We start from the raw sequence: 27,297 nt of genomic DNA on the forward strand, positions 1-27,297 counted from the left end.
AGAATAGCAATTCATTATTTTACAGAAATGCTGACTTGGGCCATTCAATCACTATTAGTTTGTCAAGCTCTCACTGTATATAGCTGGTTTTGTTGAGAGATAACATTTTATGTACCGGTGTGTTACAAAATTAACAGATGCTGGTAAGGGAAGGAAAGACGAGTTTGACTTCAATAATTGCCTATTGTTGTTTTCAACTTCCAAGTGGTATAAAAATAATTAACTTGTGTTTTTTTAATAATAAAGGAATTTTCTAGATATGAACTATGAACTTTTTGATATACATAACATATTTAAGGTTTTTACTTTTTAAACTTATGTTGAAAATATTCAATTTTCTAATATTTTTGGGGAAAAAAAGGCAATGTTCTTTTTCTCATTTCTGTCTACACAAATTCAGTGCGAAGGCAACAAGACTTTAAAATTAACTAAAATGTACTACAGATGGCGCTACTGGCCCACGTTCTTTATCTTTCACTATACAAGCTCAGTGAATCAAACTATCACATCCAAGTATTATTTACAACATGGATTTGCTGTCATTGTGTTTACCAGTATAAAACAAACCACAATAAAGCCAATTTAAATAACATCTTAACCATAACAAGTTTGAACATAAAGTATTCTCTGCCAAACGTTATTGGTGTCACTACATAATGCTTAAAAATGAGTGGTTGTCAGCAAATAAGCAAGTTGTGAAATGTTCTGTGCTTTTTCTGCGATTCTTATTTTTTAGCATTCAAAACATTGCTGATGTACATAGAATAGATATATAAAAAGTCACATAAATAGTAATTTCTTGGACGGTTTGACAATTATTGGACATCTTTTACAGAAAAAAACAGGCATGTATTGGCTAATTAAATATTTATGAAAAGTTGAAGCACCCCTAACTAGAAGAACTATACAACTAGCATTCAAAGTGAAGTTAAGGTACTGTACTAACATTATATTTCTCTCTCTCTATATATATATATATATCCATACATGTATGTCTGTGCTACAGTTCTGCAAGGTGGCGCTGTAAGTGTAATATTGCTTTTTGATATGGGAATTTTCAGACTATTTAATAAACATTTCAGTGTCACACCCAGGGCTTATTGTCACCCAACCTCTGACCATCAAAAATAGCCAGTTCATATGGTTTAGATGATGTACTGCATATATTGAACTGTAACTGATGTTGCACTAACAATCACCAGCAGTTTAACCTGAAGATAATAGAAAACATGCTGAAGACATAAAAGCTGGTCTTGTTAACCACATTTAACAAAGCAAACAAACGACAGCTTATTAAGCTGTATGGTTTATATCACGTAAAATAGAAAATTGTTTTATTTATTTTACTGTTTTAAAAGTTCCAGATTACATTTTTTAACCCTTCTAATGCATGTAAAATTAGTCTGACAATGACTTCTCTAACTGAAGGTGAACTTACAGCTGGAAACCATTGACAATTCTTTATTTATTGGCATGAGGTTTGTGTTTAATGTCAAATATATTTTAAAAGAAATCATTTGTTATACGGAACTGTTTAATCAATGAATTCTGACACCCACATACAGTAAGCAAGCAAGTACTTACTTGAAAAAAAATATGAACTCAAACGGTACAGAAACATTTATATAGTGTGGGGGCAATGACAAAATGCTTTATTTGACACATTACAATGTAAAACTTCATTAATCTTCCATCGCTATGTACAAAAGGTTAGATTTGGTAGTTGTAACACATATAAGGTGGCCATATGGCTCTGTGTTTCAACTCACAACCCAATGCACTCAGGTAAATAGCAGAAGTTGAAAAGGCTGAACTGTCCCACTGAACAAAGAGCCATATGGTCACCTTAACTATATAATTCAGGTTGGAAATTATATTATGTTATATAGTATTTGAGCTTAGCTATCTGCTACCACCTTCAAGGAAAAAGTAAATATATGAGACGTGTAAAGTGTGTTTTTATTTGTCAGATTCTCAAGGCAATCTCTGATAAATTAATCAAAACAAAACTTATATACAAGGATAACAGTGAAGCAATGTTTTGAAAAAAAAAAAGTATTCAAGATATTCAAGCTTGTCTGTGTGCAGTGAAGTGGCAGGTTGAGCTGTTGTATATAAATGGTCTGGCGGGGTCTACGATGGCATAATCTGCATGGATTCCAACATCTCCTCCACTGCTTTCAGAGAACACTTGGTCTCTTTTGTTCCATGACCTGCCAACTAAAAGTAAAAAGAAAAAAGAAAGAAAATCAATAGAAAGGATTAAATACAAACTTAACATCAACAGTTGCACAGCACCATACCAAGCAAGGCCCTTCATTTTTAAAATGGGTGGGCCACACCAAAATGCTTGATCAGGTTATTTTAAGAGTATAGAATTATTCCCGTCAAAGCATTTTTCCCTGAGATAATCAATTAAAATGTGATATGGCCCTTTCGGTCATTTCTTAATGAAGACAGAATTTGTTTAAACATCTAATCGTTAGCAGTATTTCAACATCTTTCCCAAAAGGATGACCACGCATTCAAACTGCTGACTGCTTCAAGTAAGCCTGGTCCAGCTGAGTCATTGACTCAGATCTCACCACTTCAGCAAGCAGCACTGACACAGCTTGCAAACTACAAGCCTGAAGCTTAGCTGTCCACCTGGGTTCAAATTCAGATCATGTCAAAGTAAAATGAATATGGTAATTACTGTATTCGGAAATTAACCAATTACTTAACAGATGTATTATAATAAATTGTTATGCACCCCTAGACATAACTGGGTAATCTAGAACCAAAAAAAAAGAAACAAAATGTCTTGTTCAAATTTCTCAACTGTTAGGTTACATTTACCAGCTACATCCTGTCCTGCTGGACAAGTTTAACAGTCACAAAAAGTAACTTCCTTTCAATGCAGACACATCATTAGTGATCCAAATCAATCTAGATTTCCATCTTGTTATAGTACATAAATTCATCCACCAAGTAATTAAAAAAGGAAGTGTACCACACACTTGAGCTTTTGAGCACAAAACATCTCTAGTTTAACTTTTTTTTTTTTAAATGTATCTATGCAGGGGTGTGCAATTTGAAAAAAAACAAAACAAAAAAAAACTTCTTGTCCAAGGGACAACATGCTAGAAAAATCTACTTGCCCCCTCCCCGTCCCGTCACACAACACACACACACACACACAAAAAGCAGAATATAACTTGTAGGATTTTGGCTTTATTTAACAGTGAACACAAATCAATCAATTTGTGATTAACAGGGGTGGGCATTGCTTTGTAGTTTGACTGGTTTGCTAATTTCTTAAGCAGCACAAAAGGTTCCCTGTGACCCCACCACATCAACACATTTATAACATACTTTAAAGAAATATTCCTTTCAGTGCAGTTTGGAACACATTTGCTAGTAAATTTAAGTAACATACTAAGAGTACAACTATAATAAGCAATACTTCAAGTTATTCAAATATAAAAATAGCTTCTGTGTCTGGTACTTGTATTGATTTTATTGTTAATCTTGAAACAGTTTGAAGCATTTTTGAGTGTGTTGTGGGCAAACAGTATGAACTTATTTTTTGTACTAACACAGTATTTCAGGCGTTTTTTTTGCAATGAAGATTCATTACTGGTTAATATTTCAACGACTGTCCATGCTTAGCAATGCACACGTTATGAGGGTGAACAACAAATGTGTTAACAACGATGATACTTATTCCTTTTATTAATTTTAAAACCATGTTTAGTTTTTTTTATTGTGCAGCAAGCCTTCCTTAATACATGCTTATGTTCCGATATTTACAGGGCTGTCTAGTGGATTTTACTGTTTTTATTGACAGTGCTGGAATGTTGTCATTTACATATGTCGTTTCTGTAAGGTTGTGTGCAGGCAGCTTTTTCATGATTGCATCTGAAGTATTTGCAGATGGTAGTGATCTTACATAATAAACCCTGAGTCTCAAACAGTCGCCCGTCTCCAATAGGCGGTGGGGCTAATGGTAAATATTGTAAATAACCGCTTATTTAAGTTTTTACGGTATATATATATATATATATATATATATATATATATATATATATATATATATATATATATATATACACACACACACACAATATATATATATATATATATATATATATATATATATATATACATATATATACATACATATATATATATATGAATTGCACACCCCTGCTATGACAGGTTAAATGTATAGTCTATGCAGATCATTCAGATTTTATAAATTATAGATATTGTAAATTTACAGTATAATCATAAATCTCAAAAAACTACTCGCTTCTAAATCTTTTGTAGTCATTTTTGTATTACTTTAGTATAAATACATGTTAATTTGGATTCATATGTTGTTTTTTTCTGACTTTATGTGAACGAAGACACAAATTCGCCCGTTTTCTCATTGGAAATAGGTAAATTTCAAAATATCACTGTCCTGGTCACAAAAGCAAAGTTTGTGGGCAATAACAGCCATTTTCTATACTTTTGAGGCATAAGCAATCAGGAAATAACACTTACTACCCAGGAACAAAAATTGTATTACATAGTGTTATTTGTTTATTTAGCAGATGCCTTTATCCAAGGCGACTTAAGAGACTAGGGTGTCTGAACTATGCATCAGCTGCAGAGTCACTTCCAACATTATTTCACACAAAAGACAGAGTACTAGGAGGTTAAGTGACTTGCTCAGGGTCACACAGTGAGCCAGTGCGTGAGCCGGGGGACCTCCTAGTTATAAGCCCTTCTCTTTAACCACCGGACCACACTGCCTGCTAGATAACATGCGTCGATGCATTCTGCACACCCCTCTTCATCATCCTCAATAACACACAAATAGAGGCACATTATACTGTGACAACTATGGTATAAAAGGATGAAAAATGTAGGGTATCTACTTTGTTTGATGCTATGAATTCGGAAAGGGTTTAACTTAACTCTTACAAAGAATGAAATTAAATAACAAAATATAGCTTAAATACAACCCCCCCCCCCCCCCCCAAAAAACAAACAAACCACAATGTTGATGAAAACTCCTATGAATTTAAAACATTAGAATCAAGGATGAAAATTGCAATAAACTCTGAACTTTGTCTAAAATTGGCAGCTGTCAATGGGAATGTTGAAATATACTTGGTTAAAAATACTCAGCCTAGTCATCACCATTGTAAAACCGCTTCAGTACACCACACTAAGTCCAATATATCTCTTGATTACAAAATTAAGACAAATGTGAATGCTTTGTTGAATAAGATAAAGTGGTCACTTGTAGGTAATATAATTTCACAGGCATATCCAAACGACCACAAACCTTCACCTGACCCTCTTGTTAGCTTGGATCATTGGTATTCTCCAATGCTAAATGTGTTTATTCTCTGCTCAGGGTATGAGGTACTACTTGAAACCTTTATCTTAACATAAAAATCAGCGTATACATCCGAAAGCGACAAGTAGCCTTGGTTTCACAATTTAAAAAAAAAAAAAAAACACTAGTTTCAGCTCCAAGGGCAAAGTACCATGTCCTTTAAATGTAGCTTTTTACCAGTAGGTGCAATCTACCTTTTAAAACACACACTAGGTTCCCATAACTGCTCATTGCGATAAACGTTTAAGCAGCAGAGATTGCTTATTACTTCCTTTCCCCAGTTGATAAAAAAAAGTCATGCCTGAGACTTGAAGGGAACAGAGGGGCTTTTCTTTTTTCTTTTATGGCCCCTATTCCCAGGCACAAAGAAATGGTCCTAATCAGATGCCTAGGGAGTTCCAATTCCTCAAGAATGAACTTTGATGCAAACAGAGCTTCAAATTCCATTATGGTTCTTGGGAACCTCAAGATAATAATCACTGAAGCTTGAAAATACAGAGGTCAGAAGTCCCTGCTTTATAGCTAAAAGTGAGAATTCAGAAATCTGTGCTTACCTAGTCAAACATTAACGAACAATGACACATAACAATACAAGGATATTGCCATTCCCATGTCCTCAGATGCAATTCTTAACAAAACAGCAGAACAGTTGCTCACAACTACACAATATTTTGTATTTCACTTTGTGTATTTTAAAAGGATACCATTTGCAAATAAACTAGAAACCAAATGTAATCTGATCAATGCACTGCCAACTTTACTGGTAAAAGTCTAATATATAGATATATATATATATATATTATAAATATATATATAGTATATATATCAATATATATATATATATATATATATATATATATATATTAGGGTATTTTTTACCATTTAAGGTTACTCACAAAAATGTACACTTATAGAAAGATTCCCTGGCTGAACTAGAGGGATACAATCCATAATACATGCTCTTAGAATGTTTTAACTGCATCACAAAAACAATATCACTCCACCAGTTTTAATTATCATTTAAAATAAAGTCCAACCTTTTTAATAACATGTCAATTGAAGAATGGGCAAGTCAAAACCTACTACGACTAGTGCTAGACATGGGAGTATTATCGGTCAGCAACTCGATTCAACTGAAAAATGAAAACACCTAATTGGGCAGTTAATGTTTTTTAAGACTAGTTAAATTAAAATTAAAACACACAGCAGAAAAGAACTGCCAGAGTTTAAATGGATTTCTCTGCAAATTGTATGCACCAGTCAAAAATAAAGAGCTGGCTTAGACAGACATTTAACAAGCCCTCCATACTGCAAACAAATAAATATGATACAATAAAATAGTTCTACAGAGAGTACAAGAATGATCCTGCCATCAGACCTGACAAAAGGAAAGTCTTCTAATGTTTTAAATACAAACACGCCACAAGGTTGTTTAACATACAAATACATTTTTGACAAAGCGACAGAGAAGGCTCACGAAAATGACCTCATAATGCTTTCCTGAACGAAAACGTATCAATAAAGAAAAAAAATATATATATATATATATAAAATACTGAAAAAAATCAAAATTGAAAAAGCACCAAAACTAACCTTCCATTGGACTGTATACTCTTACCTTTATGAGAATATATTTGTCCACACTAGATATAATTCATTTTGACATTTTTTACAGGATATAGCTAATTTGTGGCCTACAAATGTCCTATGGTGTGACAACATTTTCTTTAAAAAAAGATGGATATAACGATTGTTCTTCTAAAAACATTTTTTTTTTTAAATATATATGTGTGTGTGTGTGTGTGTGTAACTGTTGTTACCATGACCAAAAACTATTTGTTTTCTATCTCTGAAAGCGTTTTAAATGAGGCTTGTGCTGTAACGGTGGTCATTTTAGCCATAGCTGACACCTACCATTTCATTTTTTTAAAAATCAAAAATGAATTCTACCTAAAATAAAATTGTTTGAATAGCTTTGTACTAATCGTTTTCCCTAATGTTGTGCAAATTTACCGAATAAAGCATTATTCATTACATTCTGTTTACCAATTTTAAATGTTACACCACAGGACTGTGACGTCACACTACAGGACGCTGTCGTTAGGACTGACTGATATGATGATGATTTGACAAATAAGGAAATACAAGATTGGCAAAGGGAAACATTTAGAAACAAAATATACTTTTAATGTTGTTTTTGTTTTTAAAAGCAAGACATGTTGAACATAAAAGTATGGTAAGATACAGTATGGACGGCAACAGTCGGTCCATTTTCAGGACAATTCTTTTTTTTTTTTATAGTACTTCATGGCCCTTTTCACTAACATTAACAAGTAGCATTAAATAGTAAGCAACATTAAGTACAGTAAGTAAAATAACACTAATTAACAAGTAACATTGTACATTATGTAACATTAAGACATAACATCAAGTGACAGGAAAACAAGTACTGTACTAGTAAGTATGGAAAAAAATGACATACTATTTCATAAAATGTAATTTTTAAAAGAATTGTGCATGTGTAGGGTAGTCTAAAATCAGACACTGAGAATTAGATTAGGAGGGGTTTAAAAGTATCCTTTAACTGATCATGCTAGCTAACTCTGAATTTTTCCCAGTTATCAAGGGACAGCTTCACAAAGCATGATGATGGTGAAGGTTCTGGCTCCGAGATGACTGAACTTCTGAATGGTAGTAGCATGCACAGTCAGGTTTTTGTGGCCATGTAAACACATTGTTGACACCAAGTTGCTTCATGCAGCTCACTTCCACTTCATCTTCAGAGCTGTCACATTTGACTAAAACAAACCTTGCAAAATCTACCTTCTTAGCTTCTGCATTTGAGCTTTCTGATGTCACACTGACTTCATGCTTGCCTCTGCAGCTAGAGCGGATACTTTCAGATTGCTCTTTTTCCTTCACATTGGTCTTCTCTGTCACATTGTCCACCTCTACATTTTTGGGACTCTGGCAACTGCTTAGGTATTTCACAAAAACAACTTATGTCTCTTGTCCCAGGACCTGTCGCAATGACCTGATGTATTTTCATTATGCCAGGTACTTTGACTGTGACAGATAGTTTTTCGTCACAACTCAGGATTTCTTCTTCAGTTACCCAATAGAACTTTATATTGCAGGATGACTTCTCACTTAAAGTGTATAGATCTTCAGGAGTATGCAGGTCATGGCCCTGCTTTACATGGAAGTCTACCACTCTCTTTACTGCACCTCCTACACCTTCAGGAGCTCCTTTCCCGTGAGATTTTTCAGAGAAGTTCAAGGTGACTGACTTAAAGCCATTTGAGAATGGATGAGTCCTGACGATGTAGCAATTATCTTAATATTTGTATTGACTGACTGGACCATCACTCATCACATGCAGATCAAAGTTTCTTCCATGGTTGTCTCTGATGTCTTTTGAGTACAGGCTCAATGTGAGCCCATACAGCTCTCTCATCATGGCGTGTGCAGTTTGAAATTGTTGCATACGACTGACATCCATCTGACATGTATGCTACCACTGTATGGATTGTGGCTTGCTGTCGACTGCCCCCAAAATGGAAAGCCTGTATACCTGAAAATGAAATAGCTCTCCATATTGATTTATTTCAGTTTTTCTCTGAAAATCCTGAACTCTTTTGCCTGATGGATCCAGTTGAACTGGTACTGTGCAAAACATATTCTAGGAAAGCAAAAGCTATATTTTAAAATAACAGATTTATCACTTAAAATCCTACATGAATTATTGGTAAATCATGTACTTCCTTTACAGATTTATACAAATACATAGTACATCTTAGAAGGCTAAAAAACACACAAGTGAAAAGTTAATGTCCTATGGTGTGATGACTGTGTCCTGTGGTGTGACTCACACCTGTCACACTATGTCCTGTGGTGTGACACTCACACCTGTCACACTATAGGACATTTTCGTCAGACTTTTTTTTATTTCTGATCCCAAACAGGCACTTATGAAGCCACTTATATATTATCTCATGGCCTTGAACCTATTGTTGTTCTTTAGTTTTCAATGCAAGACAGCCCATTTTAAAAAAATATAATTCTAGATTTCTTTTCTATACTTCACACCAAAGGAAATAAAAAATGTAAACGTCTTACAGGGAGGTATAGATGGTGATTTAAATTATATTTGTAAGACTAACTTACCTTGATGCATGTGCAGGGGGTCCTCCTAAGACTGACTGAAAATGCTGACTTCCTGTTGTAAAAATGAAGCATAGCCATCTTCAAAAATGCCTGAATTTCTTGGAAGATTAACCGTCCCACCACAGGACATTGATTTGGGTGACAACTTTTTTTTTTTTTTTTTTTTTTTTTTTTTTTTTTAGATAAAAATTGTGAAAAATAATAATTATCAGTAGTGATATCGTATCCTTTGGGGAAATCCTGTAGTCAAGTCCAGGAATATAACGTAAAAAATACGTATTTTCCAACTCAAAGGTAAGTCTCAAAAATCTTTTTACGTTTGTAATATATATATATAATATATAGATATATATATATATATTCACAGGATCATATATATATATATATATATATATATATATATCACAGACACATTAAAATCCAGAAAAATGTATGAGATGCTCGATGATCAACAACTGCCCCAATCAATCACTGGAGAAATATATAAAAAGAAGGTCTTACGAATCCATGATCGTCAGCAAGTAGCATAACTTCCAAAAGGTCACACTTCTGCTGTCGAATCACATGGCAACTTTCCCAGAAGCATTTTTAATAACTGTTCAATATCATCATGATAATCCTACTACTACTATTCACTTGCACAATATTTTTCACAATCTTTGTTCAGTTTATTCAAAGTACCAAGTTTTAAAAGCGTTGTTTTGTACACTTATTTTATAGAAAAGTTCATACGTAGGGGTCTACCTAAATCGCGTTTTCGCTGAAAACGTGAAATTGAGGGGTCACCGCGAACTTCACTTTTTAGAGGCCAATTCATACAAACAAGTACGGAGAGGAAAACTAAAAAAAAACCTTGTTTAAATGAACTACTACACAACGCAAGTGACGCAAACTATCTTCCTTCTATAGATAGCCCTTTTTCATTCCTTCACCGTCCTGTGTGAATTGCACTTAAGCAAAAAACAAACAAACAAAAAACATGCACAAATAACATTTACAAAAACAATTCTCCAAAGTGGTTAACATTCTTCTTTACTATTCAAATGACAACAAAGTCTTAATCTTTACAATAGAGGCCGCCCTTGAATAAACACCGCTATCAATAAAGAAACATTACACTGACTATGTACATGTAACACCCCCAAAGACATGGGAGCCTCAATCTAGCATGTAAATTACAAACTAATGTACACACACACGGTAAGCACATTTTATTTTATGGTAGTGCAGTTCTGAAAGAAAATACAAGACAACCTACATACAGAACAGCAGTCCTTCTGAAATTCTTACAGGTCGTTTTGTTTTTAGTTCAATTAATTCCCGTACTCAATCCTGTACAAATAAAAACTATCGTGTTTACTATCGTGTTTACTATCTATGATAAGATTTAGTTTCGGTTTCTCTTGCAGAGAAATTACAAACAAGCAAGTTACAGTGAGAAAAAAAAAAAAAATTGAAATTTAAGCAGTTCAAGTCCAGTGAATAACCTGAAATGGTACAAAGGTAAGCGGTAAACTGCCAGAGGTTAAAAAAAAAAGTTTAGGTTACCAAATACTGAAAAATAATGTACATTTCAGAGTTATACAAAAAGGAAGTAGTAACAGGTTAACAACTTACGGCTGCAGCAATGGAAGCAAATTAAGCCTTGAAAGTTGATGATAGAAATTCCTACAGATGTCCCAGCTTTTGTTGATTACTTACAAACCCTCTGTCTGTATAAAAGCAGTGTTGGAACAGACTGTGTTACTACACCCTCTTAAGCATTATTTGGACAGTATTGTACTGCAGGAAGTAGTATATTGCTATCATAATGGCGAGAAAAAGACAATTAACAAAGGAAGACAGACAGACCATTATAACCCTTAAAAGTGTAGGTCTTTCCTTTAGAGAAATTGTAAAGAAAGCCAAGGTGTCAGTGAGTAGTTTCCTACACCATCAAAAGGCACTTGGAAACTGGAGGAAACTCTGACAGGAAGAGGTCTGGCAGACCCAAAGCCACAACAGAATCAGAAGACACGTTTCTGAGAGTCAACAGCTTGCGTGATAGGCGGCTCACGGGACAACAGCGTCAAGCACAGCTTAACACTGGTCGAAGTAAGCAAGTCTCAGTTTCAACTGTGAAGAGAAGACTTTGAGCTGCAGGTTTGACAGGTTGAGTGGCAGTAAGAAAGCCATTGCTAAGATGGCAAAATAAGAAAAAGAGGCTTGCCTGGGCCACGAAGCACCGCCAGTGGACTACTGATGACTGGAAGAAGGTCTTATGGACCGATGAATCAAAATTTGAAATCTTCAGTTCATCACACAAGGTTTTTGTACGCCGTCGAGTAGGCGAAAGGATGGTTCCTCGAGGTGTGACACCAACTGTCAAACATGAAGGCGGAAGCGTGATGGTCTGGTGCTCTTTTGCTGGATCCAGAGTTGGCGACTTGCACAGAGTGAGTGGCACCCTGAACCAAATTGGCTACCACAGCATTTTGCAGCGCCATGCAATACCCTCTGGTATACGCCTAGTTGGTCAGGGGTTCATCTTACAGCAAGATAATGACCCAAAGCATACCTCCAGGCTATGTCAGAACTACCTTAGAAGAAAAGAACAAGACGGTAGGCTTCAAATCATGGAATGGCCAGCACAGTCTCCAGACTTAAACCCCATCGAGCTGGTTTGGGATGAACTGGACAGAAGGGTGAAAGCAAAGCAACCTACAAGTGCAACACATTTGTGGAAACTTCTGCAACAGTGTTGGGAAGAACTTTCCGAACAATATTTGATTTCCATTGTAGAAAGAATGCCACGAGTGTGTTCGGCTGTTATATCTGCAAAAGGCGGCTAGATTAAATTTTGTTAAACAAAACGATTCCATGATTTCTTTTTTATCTCCAATTGTTTATATGTTCTATGCTTTAATTTCAGAGTACATTGAGACATTAAACTGCATAAATTTCAATAAAAACTGGAAAAATTGAGGTGTTTAAAACTTTTTTCAAACAGCGTTTGAAAATCGTTGTATTAATAAAGGCCACCCACTTAAGCGCCACATCCATTTTTATCAATTTAAAACAAATGCTGCAGCGCCAAATTGAAAACTGACTTCTGATATATATATATTATATATATATAATATATATATATATATCATATCTATATATATATATATATATATAGCAATGTCAAGTAAAAATCTTATATGACTTGATAAATTTCTGTTTTCTCTATAAGAAGTTGTTGTACAGATTCCACAAACCAAGAATCAGGGGCTTTAAAAATTGTAACCCAAATATGTAATTTCCCCCAAATGATCTGTAACAGCCTTAACTTCAGCAATTTTAAGGCTTAAAAATGGATGGATCACTGACACTCAAGGAATGAATGGTGTACCAGAAAAGCATTACATCAAAAGTGTATCACATTGAATTTACTTTGGGAGCACTCAAACTCGCCTGCTTTTGCTGAAACAACTCAAAAACTAGAAATGCTAAACCAAGTACCTAATCGTGAAAACAAAGTAACGGAAACTGTTATCAGTGCCACATTCTGTTTGGCTTACGTGCCAATAAATGCATATATAGCAAGCCAATTGAGCTCAAAGTGTGTGGCAAATCTCATCTGCTAAACCTTTTAAATGGAACGCAATTTCAAGACTAATACTTGCTGACTTAGTAACCACTTATTACGTATTTAAATGTAAATGCCTAAATAAGCACCAATATCCAATACCAGCAGTTAGGTTTGAATTAAGTACCCATTTTAAAGACATATACACTCGGTATGCCATAGCAACAGTGTAAACTAGTTTAGTGATACCATCTGAATATCGCTTCACTTTTTCCTCATACAGCACATCAGTGGTAGATCTAAATAGTTTCCCTATATGATGTGATGCGACCACTTTTTGAAGTTTATGAATCATGATGAACACACACATACATATCTTCATACCAAAAAGCATAAAACATCTGCAAAATTAAATAAATCCAACAAATTTAGAATCTCAAATACATGACCATATTTAACTGATTGTATATGATATTCAATTACAAAAAGGAGGGGAAGACAGGGATCAAGATAGTTAAAACAGCAAAAGACAAACAAAGAAATACTTTTCAAATTACTTAATATTAATTCTCATACATTTAGATAAATATAGTTATTCAATGTTTTATCTTCAAAATCAGTGTCTCAGATTTATGGGTCATGGTGTATATATTACGGATGACTCAAATGACTCAAAAGTATGTGAATTAATGAAAAACAGTCCATGGTTTGAGTCTAAGAGCACATATGGAGTTAAGCAGAAACAAGTCTGATTATGCCATTATCGCATGACTTCAATATTCATTATTTTAATAATCACCCTTCTCGTGGGGCAAATCATTCATATTCATTATTCACAGCACCACTTCAAAACACATGGGACATGTACTGAAGAATTTCTCACCATTTTGTAAACAACCCTTGGGTTTTATTTCATAGTATCTGGCACTTTGCATGCATTAGGATTATCAGCTTGCTGTAGGTTTACTCTTAATGCTGCAATGACATTTCCCACAACAGCTGATGCCAAATTAATGGAAAAATACCTTCGATGCCTGCTTTGTTTTACATGTTCCATTAGGCAATTTGGTGAATTTACCAACTGCTATGTGGTGCTCAGCATGAACATCTCTTATGTACGTTCTTTAATTCCATGCAGACGACAAATGGCATGTATATCGCAAATATATATTTTTTTAAACTTATCTTTTTAACAATGTTTTTCAAAAAGAAACCACTGTTGAACTTCAGCGGGGACTCACCTGGTAAGCTCTATTGATCTGGCTTGCTGCCCAAGCTGCATACTTCACATTGTCTTTCTTCACTTTAGCACTCGCTTTAGGGCTAGCGGCAATATGGCTTGCAGACTGGGAAAAAAGTGGGGTGAAAAATCTTTAAAATGGATATGGAAAAAACAAACAAAATCTTCCTTGTTCTTGCATGAATTAAAAAAACACAAATTTAAGAAACAAATTTACACACACAGGTCTCTCTACTACCTCGATTACTAATTTGAGAATGCAAAGAAAATGTAGAAAATACGACAATATAAGCGTGGGTCTCTGGCCGGTATAATAAAGACAACGTTACAACAAGCGTTATATTAAGCCTTTTCTTAACTGACAGGATATCAATATTTTACAGAAAACAATAAAACACAGTGAGCAACAAGTACACCTCAATAATATTAACTGCGGCGACTATTCTTCTCAGGAACTAAATCGGAAAGAAAACAACATAACATCCTGTTGGTTTATGTCAGTGATAGCTCTATGATCCACTAATAATAATAACCATGTGGCTTCCAATATAGAATGCAAAATCTACAGTTATTGTGCAGATATAGTTTCTTACCAAAAATATCAAATAAGTAGCACTTACTTAAATACAAAGAAAAAGCACACAGAGAGAGAGAGAGAGCGAGAGAGATTTATATATTCTCAAAAAGCCAGCTGCCCAACTTTGATATGTTGTACATATCTTTCTCAAGGGAGAAAGATATGTACAAGAATATTTGAACCAGAATATTGGAGGTATTTATAGGTGTTTGACAGCATGACAACTACTTGTTATTGGTTATATTCAAATCCATGATTTATTCTTACATGATGTAATGGTGTTCTATATATTGTGATATAAATTTTTACTTATATCTTTAAATCTACATTAATTCTAACTAAAATTATATTTATATTATTTTGCAATGCTGGCCCTGTGGACCAGTCTTGATTTGTCCTCCCCAGCGCATCAGCATGCACAACTTTTGAATTAATTTAGTTTATTTAATTATTTTAAACTTTTATATATTTATTGGAATTAATTAGTTCATTATTTTCTGTTGAGTCTCGCTGGCATATTGTCTTCAGTCTATTTATCAATTTACTTTCTTTTATTCTTCTATATGACACAGTCTAATTTTAGCTGTTCTAATACTACAAACTTTACATCATTTATGTCATGTCATTGACTGGTGAAGTGCTGTACTACTGGTTCATTCTTTTTTTCTTATTTCTAATTAATGAAAGGTGGTTCTGAATTATTTTATATAAAGTTGTTCCAGTCTCTCCATTATTTTATTTCATCACATTTTTCAAAGGCTATTCCATAAACAACATTGCTATTTTTACAGTAGATATTAGTATTTAGTGGATATGTGTTGTTTTTATGTCTAATTATATTTTTACTTTTGTCCATGTATTTACACACTTTACATGTACTAGTGCAATTGTTTGTAGAACCTATTCTGTCAATTATTCTTAGTTTACTGTGAACTACAATATCACTTAAATTAGCTTTTCGTTTAAATGCTACACATTTATATATATAATATATATATATAGATATATATATATATATATATATATATATATATATATATATATATATATATATGTAAAATGTTGACAACTGTTGATGTGAATTATTTAATATTTGATAGAGTATCTGCTGGCGAGTGACTGCTGCTTAACTGCTGACAAGCCTGACATTTCATAGAAAAGTGTGGTGAAAGGAGAGAAATGTGAATCATCCTCTCCACCCTCCGTTCCACTATACTCATAACCACAAACCATACATCAGACCTACATACTATTGCCATCATTTTGGAAACACTAACCTCTGAAAATTTAAATGGCAGCACTTTAAAGATTCTTAAGTTGTGTGCTAAAATTTGAAATACAATAGCAGCATTTATCAATGTTTTTATATGCAGTAGCATAACAGCTGCATGGTTCTTTAAATCTAGATTAAATAAATCTTTTTTTTTTATTTTTCTGCTGTACAATACAGGCATTGGAACTGAGGCAAATATACTATTATATTCTAATACCCTTCACTGTACCCAACAGAGTAGCACAGTTTAAACATCCTGTGCTACCTAATGAGTCACTGGCATGCAACATGTCCAATTTTCAAAACAATGCAAAGTTGTCCCAGTTAGTTACAAAATGGAAAACTTTTTTGTATTTAAAATTGTTCCCTACCTGTTTTTGTGTGAAAAAAATAAAAAGAATGCAAATCTTTGTATGGACTTCATTCCAAGAAGTAACAAACCATATTGTGTTCTAATCTTTGATAAACCAGTATTATAGAACTCACCATGTACAGGCCAAACAAAGCTCTCATATTTCTGTTGTTTAGCTTGAGTGCTTGCGCAAAGTACTTTCTTGACAGTTCCAGATTCTCGATTCCACCTTGGGTGTACTTAACCTGCATAACAACAGGACAAAACTTTAGGAGGATTCCAGTTCAGCTATCACAATATGCTTTACTTTTCATAAATTCTCAATTACATAACATTTGCTATTGTGTACTAAATAATAAGAGCATACTATACTTCGTGCATAATTTAAAGATGTTTTATTGAAATTATTTTGAAATTAATACCTCTGCGTACTGCTCACAGTACAAGTGATTGTGTGGATTGGTCATCATCAGTTCCTCTAGGGAAAATGCTGCTTTTGCATAACTGAAGGACAGAAAAAAAAATCCTAGGTTACACAATGTCTTACAAAGAAAGCATTAGGTTATTATCATAACCCTGATTCAGGGGATCAGGGTTATGTTAATAACCCAACATTCCCTTTCAAGTACGAAATGTAACAACTACTGCATGGGTGATTGCACCAAAGCCATCGCAAGTGCAAGATTGAAGAACGACTGGAATACTACAAGACTAAGCCAAGAGGCTGCCCTGTGCTTTACCATATGAACTCCAGTTACAGGTAGCTCGGGTGAAAAAAAAAATAGGAACATTTTCACCTCTGTGTGTGTTCTAAGGGTCTACTGAGAAGTCACCCTTAATCAAATTCCAAAACCAAATTCCAAATTCCAAAACCACGACATTAAGTCTTTAGAACCGGTGGTATGGGGAGTAGTCCACACCATTGCATCGCAAATGTTTTTGTCAGTTGCACCCTGGAATAAAGAACACGAAGTTGCCATGCCCCTGGTGGAAATCAGCAGTGAGGTTTTCTGGTCATAGGCAGTCCTGACCATGTTTGCTATCCATTTGGATAGCCACTGCTTAGACAGGGCTTGACCACGGGACTTCGCCCCATAGCAGAGAAATTTTTCAGACTCCATCTTTTCGTCCTGTCAATGTAGTATGTCAGGGCCAAAACTGGCAGAGCATATTGTGCTGTCGCTCTGTCACACTGGAAAGGAGGTGGATAGAAAGCCTCCAATTCCAGACAAGTTGACATGGAATGCCGAGATAATCTTCGGCAAAAAGGCAGGATTGGTACGGAATGTGACCTTTGCCCTGGCCTCTAAAAATTAAGCAGGCTTTCGCTATTGAGAATGCCTGCATCTCACTTTGCGGAGGTGATAGAGAGCAATAGGGTGATTTCAGCTCAGCTGAAAGCAGGGGCTCAAATGAAGGGTTCATGAATGCATTAAGTACCACGGTTAGCCTCCAGCAGGGTGGCCGAAGCCACCCTTTAAAAAATTTGTCCCGCCAAGAAGTGAGCTCGTAGGGTAGACAGTCTATTTTGACATGGCAAGCCAAAATGGCTGCCAGATAGACCTTTAAGGTGGAGGGGGATTTCCCCTTGTCAAAAAGGCCCTGAAAAAATTGCAGGATAACTGCCATGGGAAAGGTCATGGGGTCAAACCCACAAGGCAGATACCACGTCTGGGGAAAAAAACCCACTTGTACCCATACTGGGAACACGTGGTCGGCATTCTGCAGGGTGTCAGTAACCTGCTGGAAATGCAGCCGTTCAGCGGCCAGATGGGTTGGGTGCTATAAGGTCCCCCATGTCGGACTGAGCAGGTCATGGCACTTGGGCAGTCTCGACAGATTGCTGCTGAGGAGCTGCATCAGGGTTTAAAACCAGTTTCCTTGGCCAATAAAATACTACTAAGAGCATCTTGACCCAGTCCTGCCTGATTTTCTGCAGACACAGTAGTACCAGGGAAAGCTGTGGGAAGGTGTAAACAGAAGCCTTGGTCACTGGTGTCCCAAAGCATCTATAGCCAGCAGGTTCCCATCTCCCATTATGGAAAACCAGAGGGGACAGTGGGTTATTCCTGAGATGCAAAGAGATCTATTGTTGCTATCCCAAAGCATCTCAGTCCTGCGCAGTGCTGCTGAGCCCAGTAGCTGCTCTTGCCGCATATGCACGGAGCACCACATTGCAGACAGGCCTGCTTGCAGTACCTGTAAAAAACAGCACACACAAAGAAAATACTTTTAACAAAAACTGCAATTAACGATTACTTGTATTGTGCTAAAAAGAGAAATATATAAAGCTCCAGCCAGTGCGATTCAGCCTCGGGGGAGAGCAAAAGTCAGCCAACTGATGTTGCCGGATCCCTGGGAAGGAGCATTTCGAGCCGCTGGCTTCACGCGGGGCACAAGGCTGCAGCAGGGTGTAACAAACAGCAGGCTGTAGTGCACACAATACGCGTAATAGAAAAATGATTACAGTGATTTGTTTCGTTATCACACACAAAATGTGTAAAAACATAAAATGCTACACCTATACAGATATAAGCAACAGCTGTACTTATCTGGTCAAGGCTCTCCGTTTTTTCAGTCTTGAAAGGAAAAATGGCGCAGAGATCTGAGTGCAATACTTTTGTGCCCTTGGGGGTGGGTCCACGACTGCATCACAGGCTCACTGAGCTGCTTTGGCGTACAATATTCAGGTTTCGGGTCTTTTGGAGGTAAATACTCATATGGTAGTGGTTACATTTGGTACATGAAAGGGAACAAAACAACACTGCAATTGTCTCTCATGCTATCGTTATTAAAACATCATGCTAATAACATCTTGTTTATATTGTGTTATTATTTATGCTGCATTACATCAAAGTAACGTTGGTAACATGCACACCATGCTCAACGGGTGCACTATAATGTGGCAGCACAGTATATACTCCGATCCCTGAGAAACAGAGTGCACCTCTTGGCTATTAGACTTACTTAGAAAATGCACACACTTTCAGTTACGTCCATTAAATAAGCCTCAAATGGAACACTCCTCTTTCCTGATGTGGAGGCTGGATAGAACCCTGAAAGTCTAATAAGATTAACTGGTGTGCTAAAATTCAGCCATTATGTATTTATTGTGATACCAGCTTATTCAAGACATAGCATATTGTCTGCTGTTTATTTTCAATAGTGTGATTCTAAAAACTTCTTTAAAAAAAACACAATATGGGGTCAATATACAACCCAATAGGCAGAGAAAGCCAATATGTTTATGCAGAATAAAACTATAACCATATAATTATATGATTTACTATACCCACACACCATTATATCAAACATTCAGTTATTTTACATGTAAAATATTGACTAACTGGTCAACTAATGTCACTTCCAAAGGTCTGTGCATTACAGTTCCCAAAGGAGTTCAAACCCTACAGAGCACTGACCTTTTATTCCTCACAAACGCTATGCTTTTGAGGCCAGACTAAGGTTATTACCATAATGCTATGCATACAATGCTAGAAACCAACAGTCACACCTCAGTTCATGATGTGACCGCTAAAACATTTATTGGTACCTCAATTACAAAAAAATATTTCCTTTGATTTCCATTTTAACACTTTTACGATAAAGACAGAGTTAAACTGGATTTTTGTGCTATCTGGAAAGTGTAAAATGTAATTGCACAAAATAAGCTGATTTGAATGTACTTGTTTGAGTTTTCTTTCATAGGGGTTTTATTAGGTCACTGTCTGTTCTTAATCAGACCACACTCTGCTGTACTTTATTGCTACTGTGTGGAATATAAATACAGTTAACCTTCATAAAGACACATTCCCAGCAAATTGTAGGATCGTGTGTGTGACCTCACACAGTTCTGCATTACTAAAAAAGGGAATTTACAATGTGTAATACTTAGCCATACGTAATCTTATCAGTGTGCAAATAAAATTTCAAACAAACGTCTGTACTTCACCAGGACAGGAACGAACACCTTATTAAAGTGCATGCAATGAAGTTGCCATTAGTCCACTTAATGTCTATTTAACTGACTTCAAAGTAAAGAAAGGTTCAAGAGACCAGATCTGCTCAGACTTTTCTGAAGACTGAAGGCTGCTTACAATTACTGCTTCCTTTTTCATAAATACTTTCAGATGTTCTTGTTCAACAGTTTTAGCTGTTCAATGTAATTTATCTGTGGAACAGCACTTCAAATACTCTGCAGATTCTGTCAGCACACGGAACAAATAAAACTTTATATACTAACCATCTTAATAAACTTCAAATTGTAACTACTTAACCCCTTCTTGGGAAAAGACTTCAACAAAAACAGCAATTTACGGTACAGAATAGTAGCTTAAGGAAGCTTCTAAATGATCAGATTTATAGGATATCTACTATAGCTGAACTTGCACTTTACTGCAAAAGCCATATCTCATATTTTTGTATTATTTCCTCTTGCACTGAAACTAATAAATCTCAACCTTGGGATTCTCAGTGTTGAAACCATGGCAAGCAAAACATTGAATCTGCATCGTTTATTTAGCTCCGCTCGTTCTTTTATGTTAGTGGGCTGTTTGTTTCTCCTTTAGCCAGACAATATTTTTGCTGGCTTGGAAAGGGCTCCCAGCTTCTCTTGGGAATATTGTCTGTACTGCTCTCTCTATGGAAAAGGGAAGAGATAATGTGGTACAATCTGAGCAGGAAAGAAAAGTTTGTGACAAAAAATGACATGCCTTTAGATTGGGCCTTTAGATAGATAACTAATGCTGCAATATTAGAAAACCTTCACTAAGCTGTGAGCTAATCCTCTCACACTGGGATTTCCTCCTGCCACTACAGCAATAAAAACTAACAAAAACATGAAATATCCAATAATCAGGTTCTTACTATGGTCAACATTCTTAGGGCTATAGCTTTCTTACCAGGGTGACAGACTGTGCACTGCTCAAGACCTTTACTCCTAATTCTTAGCTCTAAACAATAACAAGGGATAAAAAGTGACACAAACTAAATTATTTTTCTAGCACACTTGTCTCCGAGACAATTACCCTAGCAACTGAGTTATCAGCAGGAATATGGGAAGTTTTTTTTTCATCCTAGAAGTGTGAGAGTCTTACATTCAAATCCTATTAAGCTCCGATTCCTTGAAACAAACCAGGACAATGCCCACTATGGCTCCAGCAGAGCTTGGCATTTCATGCCCTATTGTATTTTTCTAACAACCTGCTTGAATCAAGCTGTTCAGCATTGTTGTGGGGCTGAAAAAACAACCTGTAAAAACTTAGTGATTTTTAAAGAGGACTTTCACAAAAGTTGTATGTCTTTTAAAGGTTTTTTTTTTTTTTCATTAGAATGTCCAAACCAATAAAACCAACACAGGCCAGCTACACTAGAGAAGTTGTTCTAGCAAATTCAGGATTAAAAACTTTAATACTCATAAACTATTATGAAAAATCCATACAGAGTAAAAAATGAACAAAAAAATGCACATCACCTAAAAAGACTGGACTATATAAACTTTTTTTTTTTTTTTAAATATCTGTTTATGCATAGTTGTTGCATAATCAGACAACATACAAGTCTTATGTGTCTTTGGTTCAGAGCATCAGAAGTTACGATTATGCACTGCAGTCCATCAGACAAAGAACTGATCTACTCAAATGTCTCTCAGAAATCTAACTCCCAAATACCTGTGATGTTTTGAAAGACTAACTTCAATTAATGTGAAAATAACGTAAAGGAAAAAGTCACCGCAATTAGAGAAATATATGAAACATAAGTACTCATGCTCGTTGATGTAAAGCTCTGCTAGTTCATGCCAAGCCTCCTGGTCCCCAACAAATCTGTAAAACAGAAAGGGACAAGTCTTAGAAATGACCGGCATGGGAGAAAGGGGGTGTAAATAAAATGCAAATTCCATTTTAATTAAAATGGGTTTATCAGAAGGCGTAGTTCAATCCTCTTGTAAAACACTCACTGCTCCAGATACTCATTCAGCTCCCGGATGGCCTCTGTGCTTTTTCCTTGGGCTTTGAGAATGGCAATCTTACGCTTCCTTGCAGCCTGTGGATTGACATTAATAGAGGATTAAAGTCTCAATTCCTCAAGTGTTTGTTAAAAAAAAGGGTAATGACTGCAAATTATTATCTCAATGCCATTGGAATTCCACTGCGGACTGGGGTTTGCACACATTCCCCCAGACATCCCACAGGGAGTTGTAAAAACTCCCTTCGCAATCATGTTACCTATGCTGTGCTTTCGTTGCAAAGAGGGCACACATAATTTCATCCTGATAAATGACTGTCCGGATTCAAATAATTAAAAAAACAGCAGGGGAGCCTAATCCTTATCCATCCCTAATGTTTTTCTGTCATTCATAAAATTTACATCTCAAGGACAGAGTATCGAGTAGGATTAGAGAGTCTCTCACTGGCACCTTTGTTTTTATTGCGCTGTTTTTACATCCTGTTGCTCATGATACCAAGGGCAGACTGAAAAGTAGGTTTGTATTTAAAAAACTTACCTTTTCACATAACAAAGTAATAAAAAATGCCATATTATTCTTAACAAAAATAATGAAGACTAGCTTAGCGCACTCAGTATTGTGTATGTTACAGAAAAAACAGATAAGTGCTCTATGCATGTATTATAATCATCACTAGCAGTTTTCCCTCACGTGCAGTCACATAAAAGTTTTTTATTTCTATCCACCAGAGGAGGGCACTTTTGCCCTAATGTGTAGTATCACTGTAATGTTCAGGAGCTCTTATTAGTTCTCCAATATACTGTAAACACATTATATTGCTTATTCTGATGCTATCCAAATGATCAATATTACATTAGTCGAAATAAATTACATATTACAATGAAAAAGATTATTTACAAATATAATGATTATTACAAAGAGACACACATATCTTTTTAATAAATTTAGTCCTCCAATTTTTTACCCCGGTTTTTTCTCCCCAATTTGGTATGCCCCAATTATTATCTGTATCCTCGGCTGACCGCTCACAACCACCTCGCCGACTCGGGGAACGGAGGCTGGAGCATGTGTCCTCCGAAAGCTGCTCTTGCCAATCCGTCATTTTTCGCGCTGCGGATCCACAGCGAGGCCACCAGATCTAGTGCTGGAGGACAACACAGATCTGGAAGCTCCACTGCAGAACCACATGCAGGTGCCCTATTGGCCACAGGGGTCACTGCTGAGCGGTGAGCCGTGGATTCCATGCCGACCTAAGCGCTCCCTACCCGGGCAGCGCTCGGTCAATTGTACGCTGCCCCCTAGGAACTCCTGGTCACGGTCGTCTGCGACATAGCCTGGACTCGCCAGGCTATAGGGCACATCCACCTAGAGTGCCTTTGCTGGATGCGCCACTTGGGAGCCCACAAAGAGAGGCACATTTATAACTGAATACAACAAACTGCATGAAAGACAAAATCTATGTAATATACCACCTACCCACATCAAATAAAGAAATATATTCAAACAGACTAAATATATAAAAGGTCTTCTGTTCTCAAAGATCAACTACAGGGCTAAACATACATCTTAGTTAAATCAAAGACACCCACTTCTAAATGAATGCAATCTGTTACCTATATACTGCAGTCATTGGATTTAGGTATAATTTCTAAATTAACTATCTTAACTAAACTCAGCATGTCATAAACTATAGAATTCATGGCAGTGGATCCAGAAGTGATTTTGATTTGAGTAGAATGTCTTTTGAGGTTCCACATTACTTACCCTAACATCAGGGATCATCATTACTGCCCCCCGTTCTTGCTTGCCTGGCCCACCAGTGTAAACAACCACACCCCCGTAGACACACAATGTGGCATAACTGGAAGTTTCAGCTTTAAAATGCACAGAATTTAAAAAAAAAAAAAAATAAATGGCAGGGAGTGTCTGTCTTATTTGAATGTCTTATTTTGTGTTGGGGCTTTTATTTTGTACATCTTGTGTTTTTCTTTTCCCTCCACAAACCATTTGTAATTCTTACCATCAACAAGTAGTAAACAAAATGTACTTTGTAAAAATATATATTATCTACATTTAATTAAAAGTTTAAGAAAACAAAAGTAAATAAAAAAGCTCTGATAAGCGACTCATTAAAATTCTTGTCAGTCAATGTGGTTTTAAAATTACAGACTTTAAAAGCAATGAAAGTGGGGAAAAAAAGAGGAAAATACAAGTTTGTGCTCTGAAATAACCACAAATAGTTCTTAAGGGGTTAACCACATATGCTTTCCCCAGTCATTTAATCCTACTCTATGTTTTATAAATATTCATTCTTTTCCCCTAGGTTTTTCAGCTTTTACCTAATACCACAAATCACTTCTATGGAAAAGAGGGCATTTATTTATTTTTTTTGAAATTGTAAATCTTCATTTGAAGTGGTCTTAATAACCGTGCAACCAATGCATTGTAATTCAGTTATATAAACATCTTGAACAGTAACTGATACAAATGTGTCTAATGACAATGTAACACTATGGAATGTATAACATGTTACTTCTTTGGTTATTAAAAGTACCTTAAATTCTAATTTACTGTGATTATTACTTTGTAAATCTTGTTTGTCGTGCCAGACAGTATAAAGCCTGATCTTATAACGCTCATATTTCTTTAGTTAAAATATGACACAAACAGGTCAACTGTACTGGACCAACCAAATGAAAGGGTTTATATGATCAACTTATACTCTGCTGTGATAAGTAATACAGTAGCTTGGGTTATCCCAGTATTACCTACCTAAAATAAGCAGTTGATGTAATTCAGGTGGATTCCCTGGTATTATAAAATGCTGGATATAGGCTGCTGAAATCACCCCATAAGACCAAGAAACTGACATCTTAGAAGTCTTTGATAACTGCAAGAGCCCATCATTCTAAATTTTTAGATCAATAAAAAACTAGTACGCACCGCAGCTTACCTCACATCTGTTTTATCTATGCCACCACTCGATTGCTGTTGAATATTTATACTGGAGATTTAAACTAACATCAGACAAATGGTCTGTGTGCATGACATGTATTGAAGCCAAATCATGCACAGATATGCACAAAATTCTCCAAACTCTGGACAACTGGTTTAGTGAAACCTCTCATGATTTAACACCCGATGACAGAAATGACTGCATTTGGTTTAGCTACACTTTTGTTGTCTGCTTTCTTAGCCAATTAAATGGTTTTACACAAAAGCACAGACAAGGATACAAGGTTCAAATCGCCAGCTGTGCAGATTCAGTTTTACATTTAGCTGAAATTCAGGTATACAAACTAGGGTTGTGGTCGAAGGTTCGTTTGTTAGCCAGGAATTCGAGGGTAGTTTTAAATTTTAATTAGTCACAATACAGACTATTATATTAATGGTGACTGAATATGCAACATTGTATGCATTATTTATCAATATTGAGATTTACAATCTAAGCTATAATCTGAAATGTTTATTTTTATATCAAATTTTATCATTTTAATGAAAGCTGTACGATGAAGAAATAATTACCATTCACGACAGACCCATCATCGTCAAGTGTCAGTGTATTCAGTGCATTGCCCTTGCTATTTTCCGGGCTGGAGATCGCCATAAGTCCCATAAAATCCAAGATCCGTGGTAGGTTTCTCTCTGGCCTGCTGCTCAGTATTTCTGAGATTTCTCGGAAAAACGCAGGTTTTTCTCTGAACTCCACTGAAGACAAAGGGGCATATCCTATAGCCCTTTGCACCACAGAGATAACACGGACATAAAGGAGAAAGCTGCTTCTGCATCCAGCGCTCAAAGAATATCACAGACATTTGCAGAGCTTTTTGAGATGTTATAGTAATAAAATAATGACTTAGATCACATTATTGAGGAGTTTGGTGATAAAACGAGTGATCGGAGGAGAGGACTTATCAGTATGCACGTCTGTAAAGAGGTATGTGAAAAATACAGCTGGATCCAGGTTCAGGGTGAAACTCGTTCATGTCTGCGTCTCAGTGGTCCTCTGGGCGAGTACTTAACACAAATGTACAGATATACTCATGTTCACAGTCTTGTGAGATGTTATAGTAATAAAATAATGATGACTTGGTAAAAAAAATAATGACTTGGACCGCATTATTGAATAGTTTGGTGATAAAACGAGTGATTAGTATGAACGACTATGAAGAGGTATGTGATCCAAACAGCGAACAAGGTGTGGGGCTGGGCTGGAGATGCAGTACTGAGTGTCCTGTTGATATCAGTGCCTTTTAAACCTGTTTAAAAGTGAAAAATACCTTTAAACACCACGTGTGAAAATAAATTGGACCCGACGTGCCTCACAGGTGCTGAATAAAAAGACCACTAAGGGTTAATATGTTGTGTTATGTTGATACTTTATTAATTGAACTGTGCTTCGTCATATATATACACACACTATATATGTGTGTGTGTGTGTGTGTGTGTGTATATATATATATATATATATATAAAGTAAATGTCCTACAACATACTTTCAAATGTGCATCTTCTATAGGGAATTTAAGGTTTCATATGCATTTCTCTGAATTCATATCTTCATACCAAATTGTAAACATACCTCTTCCTTCTATTCTGTTTCTTCGAAGCACCACGGAAATGTTTATTAAAGTAGGCAGTTCGTCATAGTCTTGAGACAATATAAAATTTGAATTTGAAACTGTACCATACTATTATATAAGAAAATTATATATATATATATATATATATATATATATATATATATATATATATATATATATATATTATATATTATACATATATATATATATTAC

General features: G+C 35.7%; 1 protein-coding gene across 1 annotated transcript in view; it reads right to left on the reverse strand.

The window, feature by feature from the left end:
- Positions 1-1,520: 1,520 nt before the first annotated feature.
- LOC121314914 (ER membrane protein complex subunit 2) overlaps positions 1,521-27,297 on the reverse strand; it is a 48,173-nt gene continuing 22,396 nt past the window's right edge. Inside the window, exons 6-11 of the mRNA XM_041248659.1 lie at positions 22,493-22,578; positions 22,299-22,358; positions 16,959-17,040; positions 16,671-16,781; positions 14,336-14,440; positions 1,521-2,220 (exon numbers count right to left, since the gene is read on the reverse strand). Coding sequence (XP_041104593.1) covers positions 2,134-2,220; positions 14,336-14,440; positions 16,671-16,781; positions 16,959-17,040; positions 22,299-22,358; positions 22,493-22,578 — 531 coding nt within the window. The 3' untranslated portion in view covers positions 1,521-2,133. The remainder of the gene's footprint in view (positions 2,221-14,335; positions 14,441-16,670; positions 16,782-16,958; positions 17,041-22,298; positions 22,359-22,492; positions 22,579-27,297) is intronic.

This window comes from Polyodon spathula, chromosome 4 (genome assembly GCF_017654505.1).
Source record: "Polyodon spathula isolate WHYD16114869_AA chromosome 4, ASM1765450v1, whole genome shotgun sequence".
NCBI lineage: Eukaryota > Metazoa > Chordata > Actinopteri > Acipenseriformes > Polyodontidae > Polyodon > Polyodon spathula.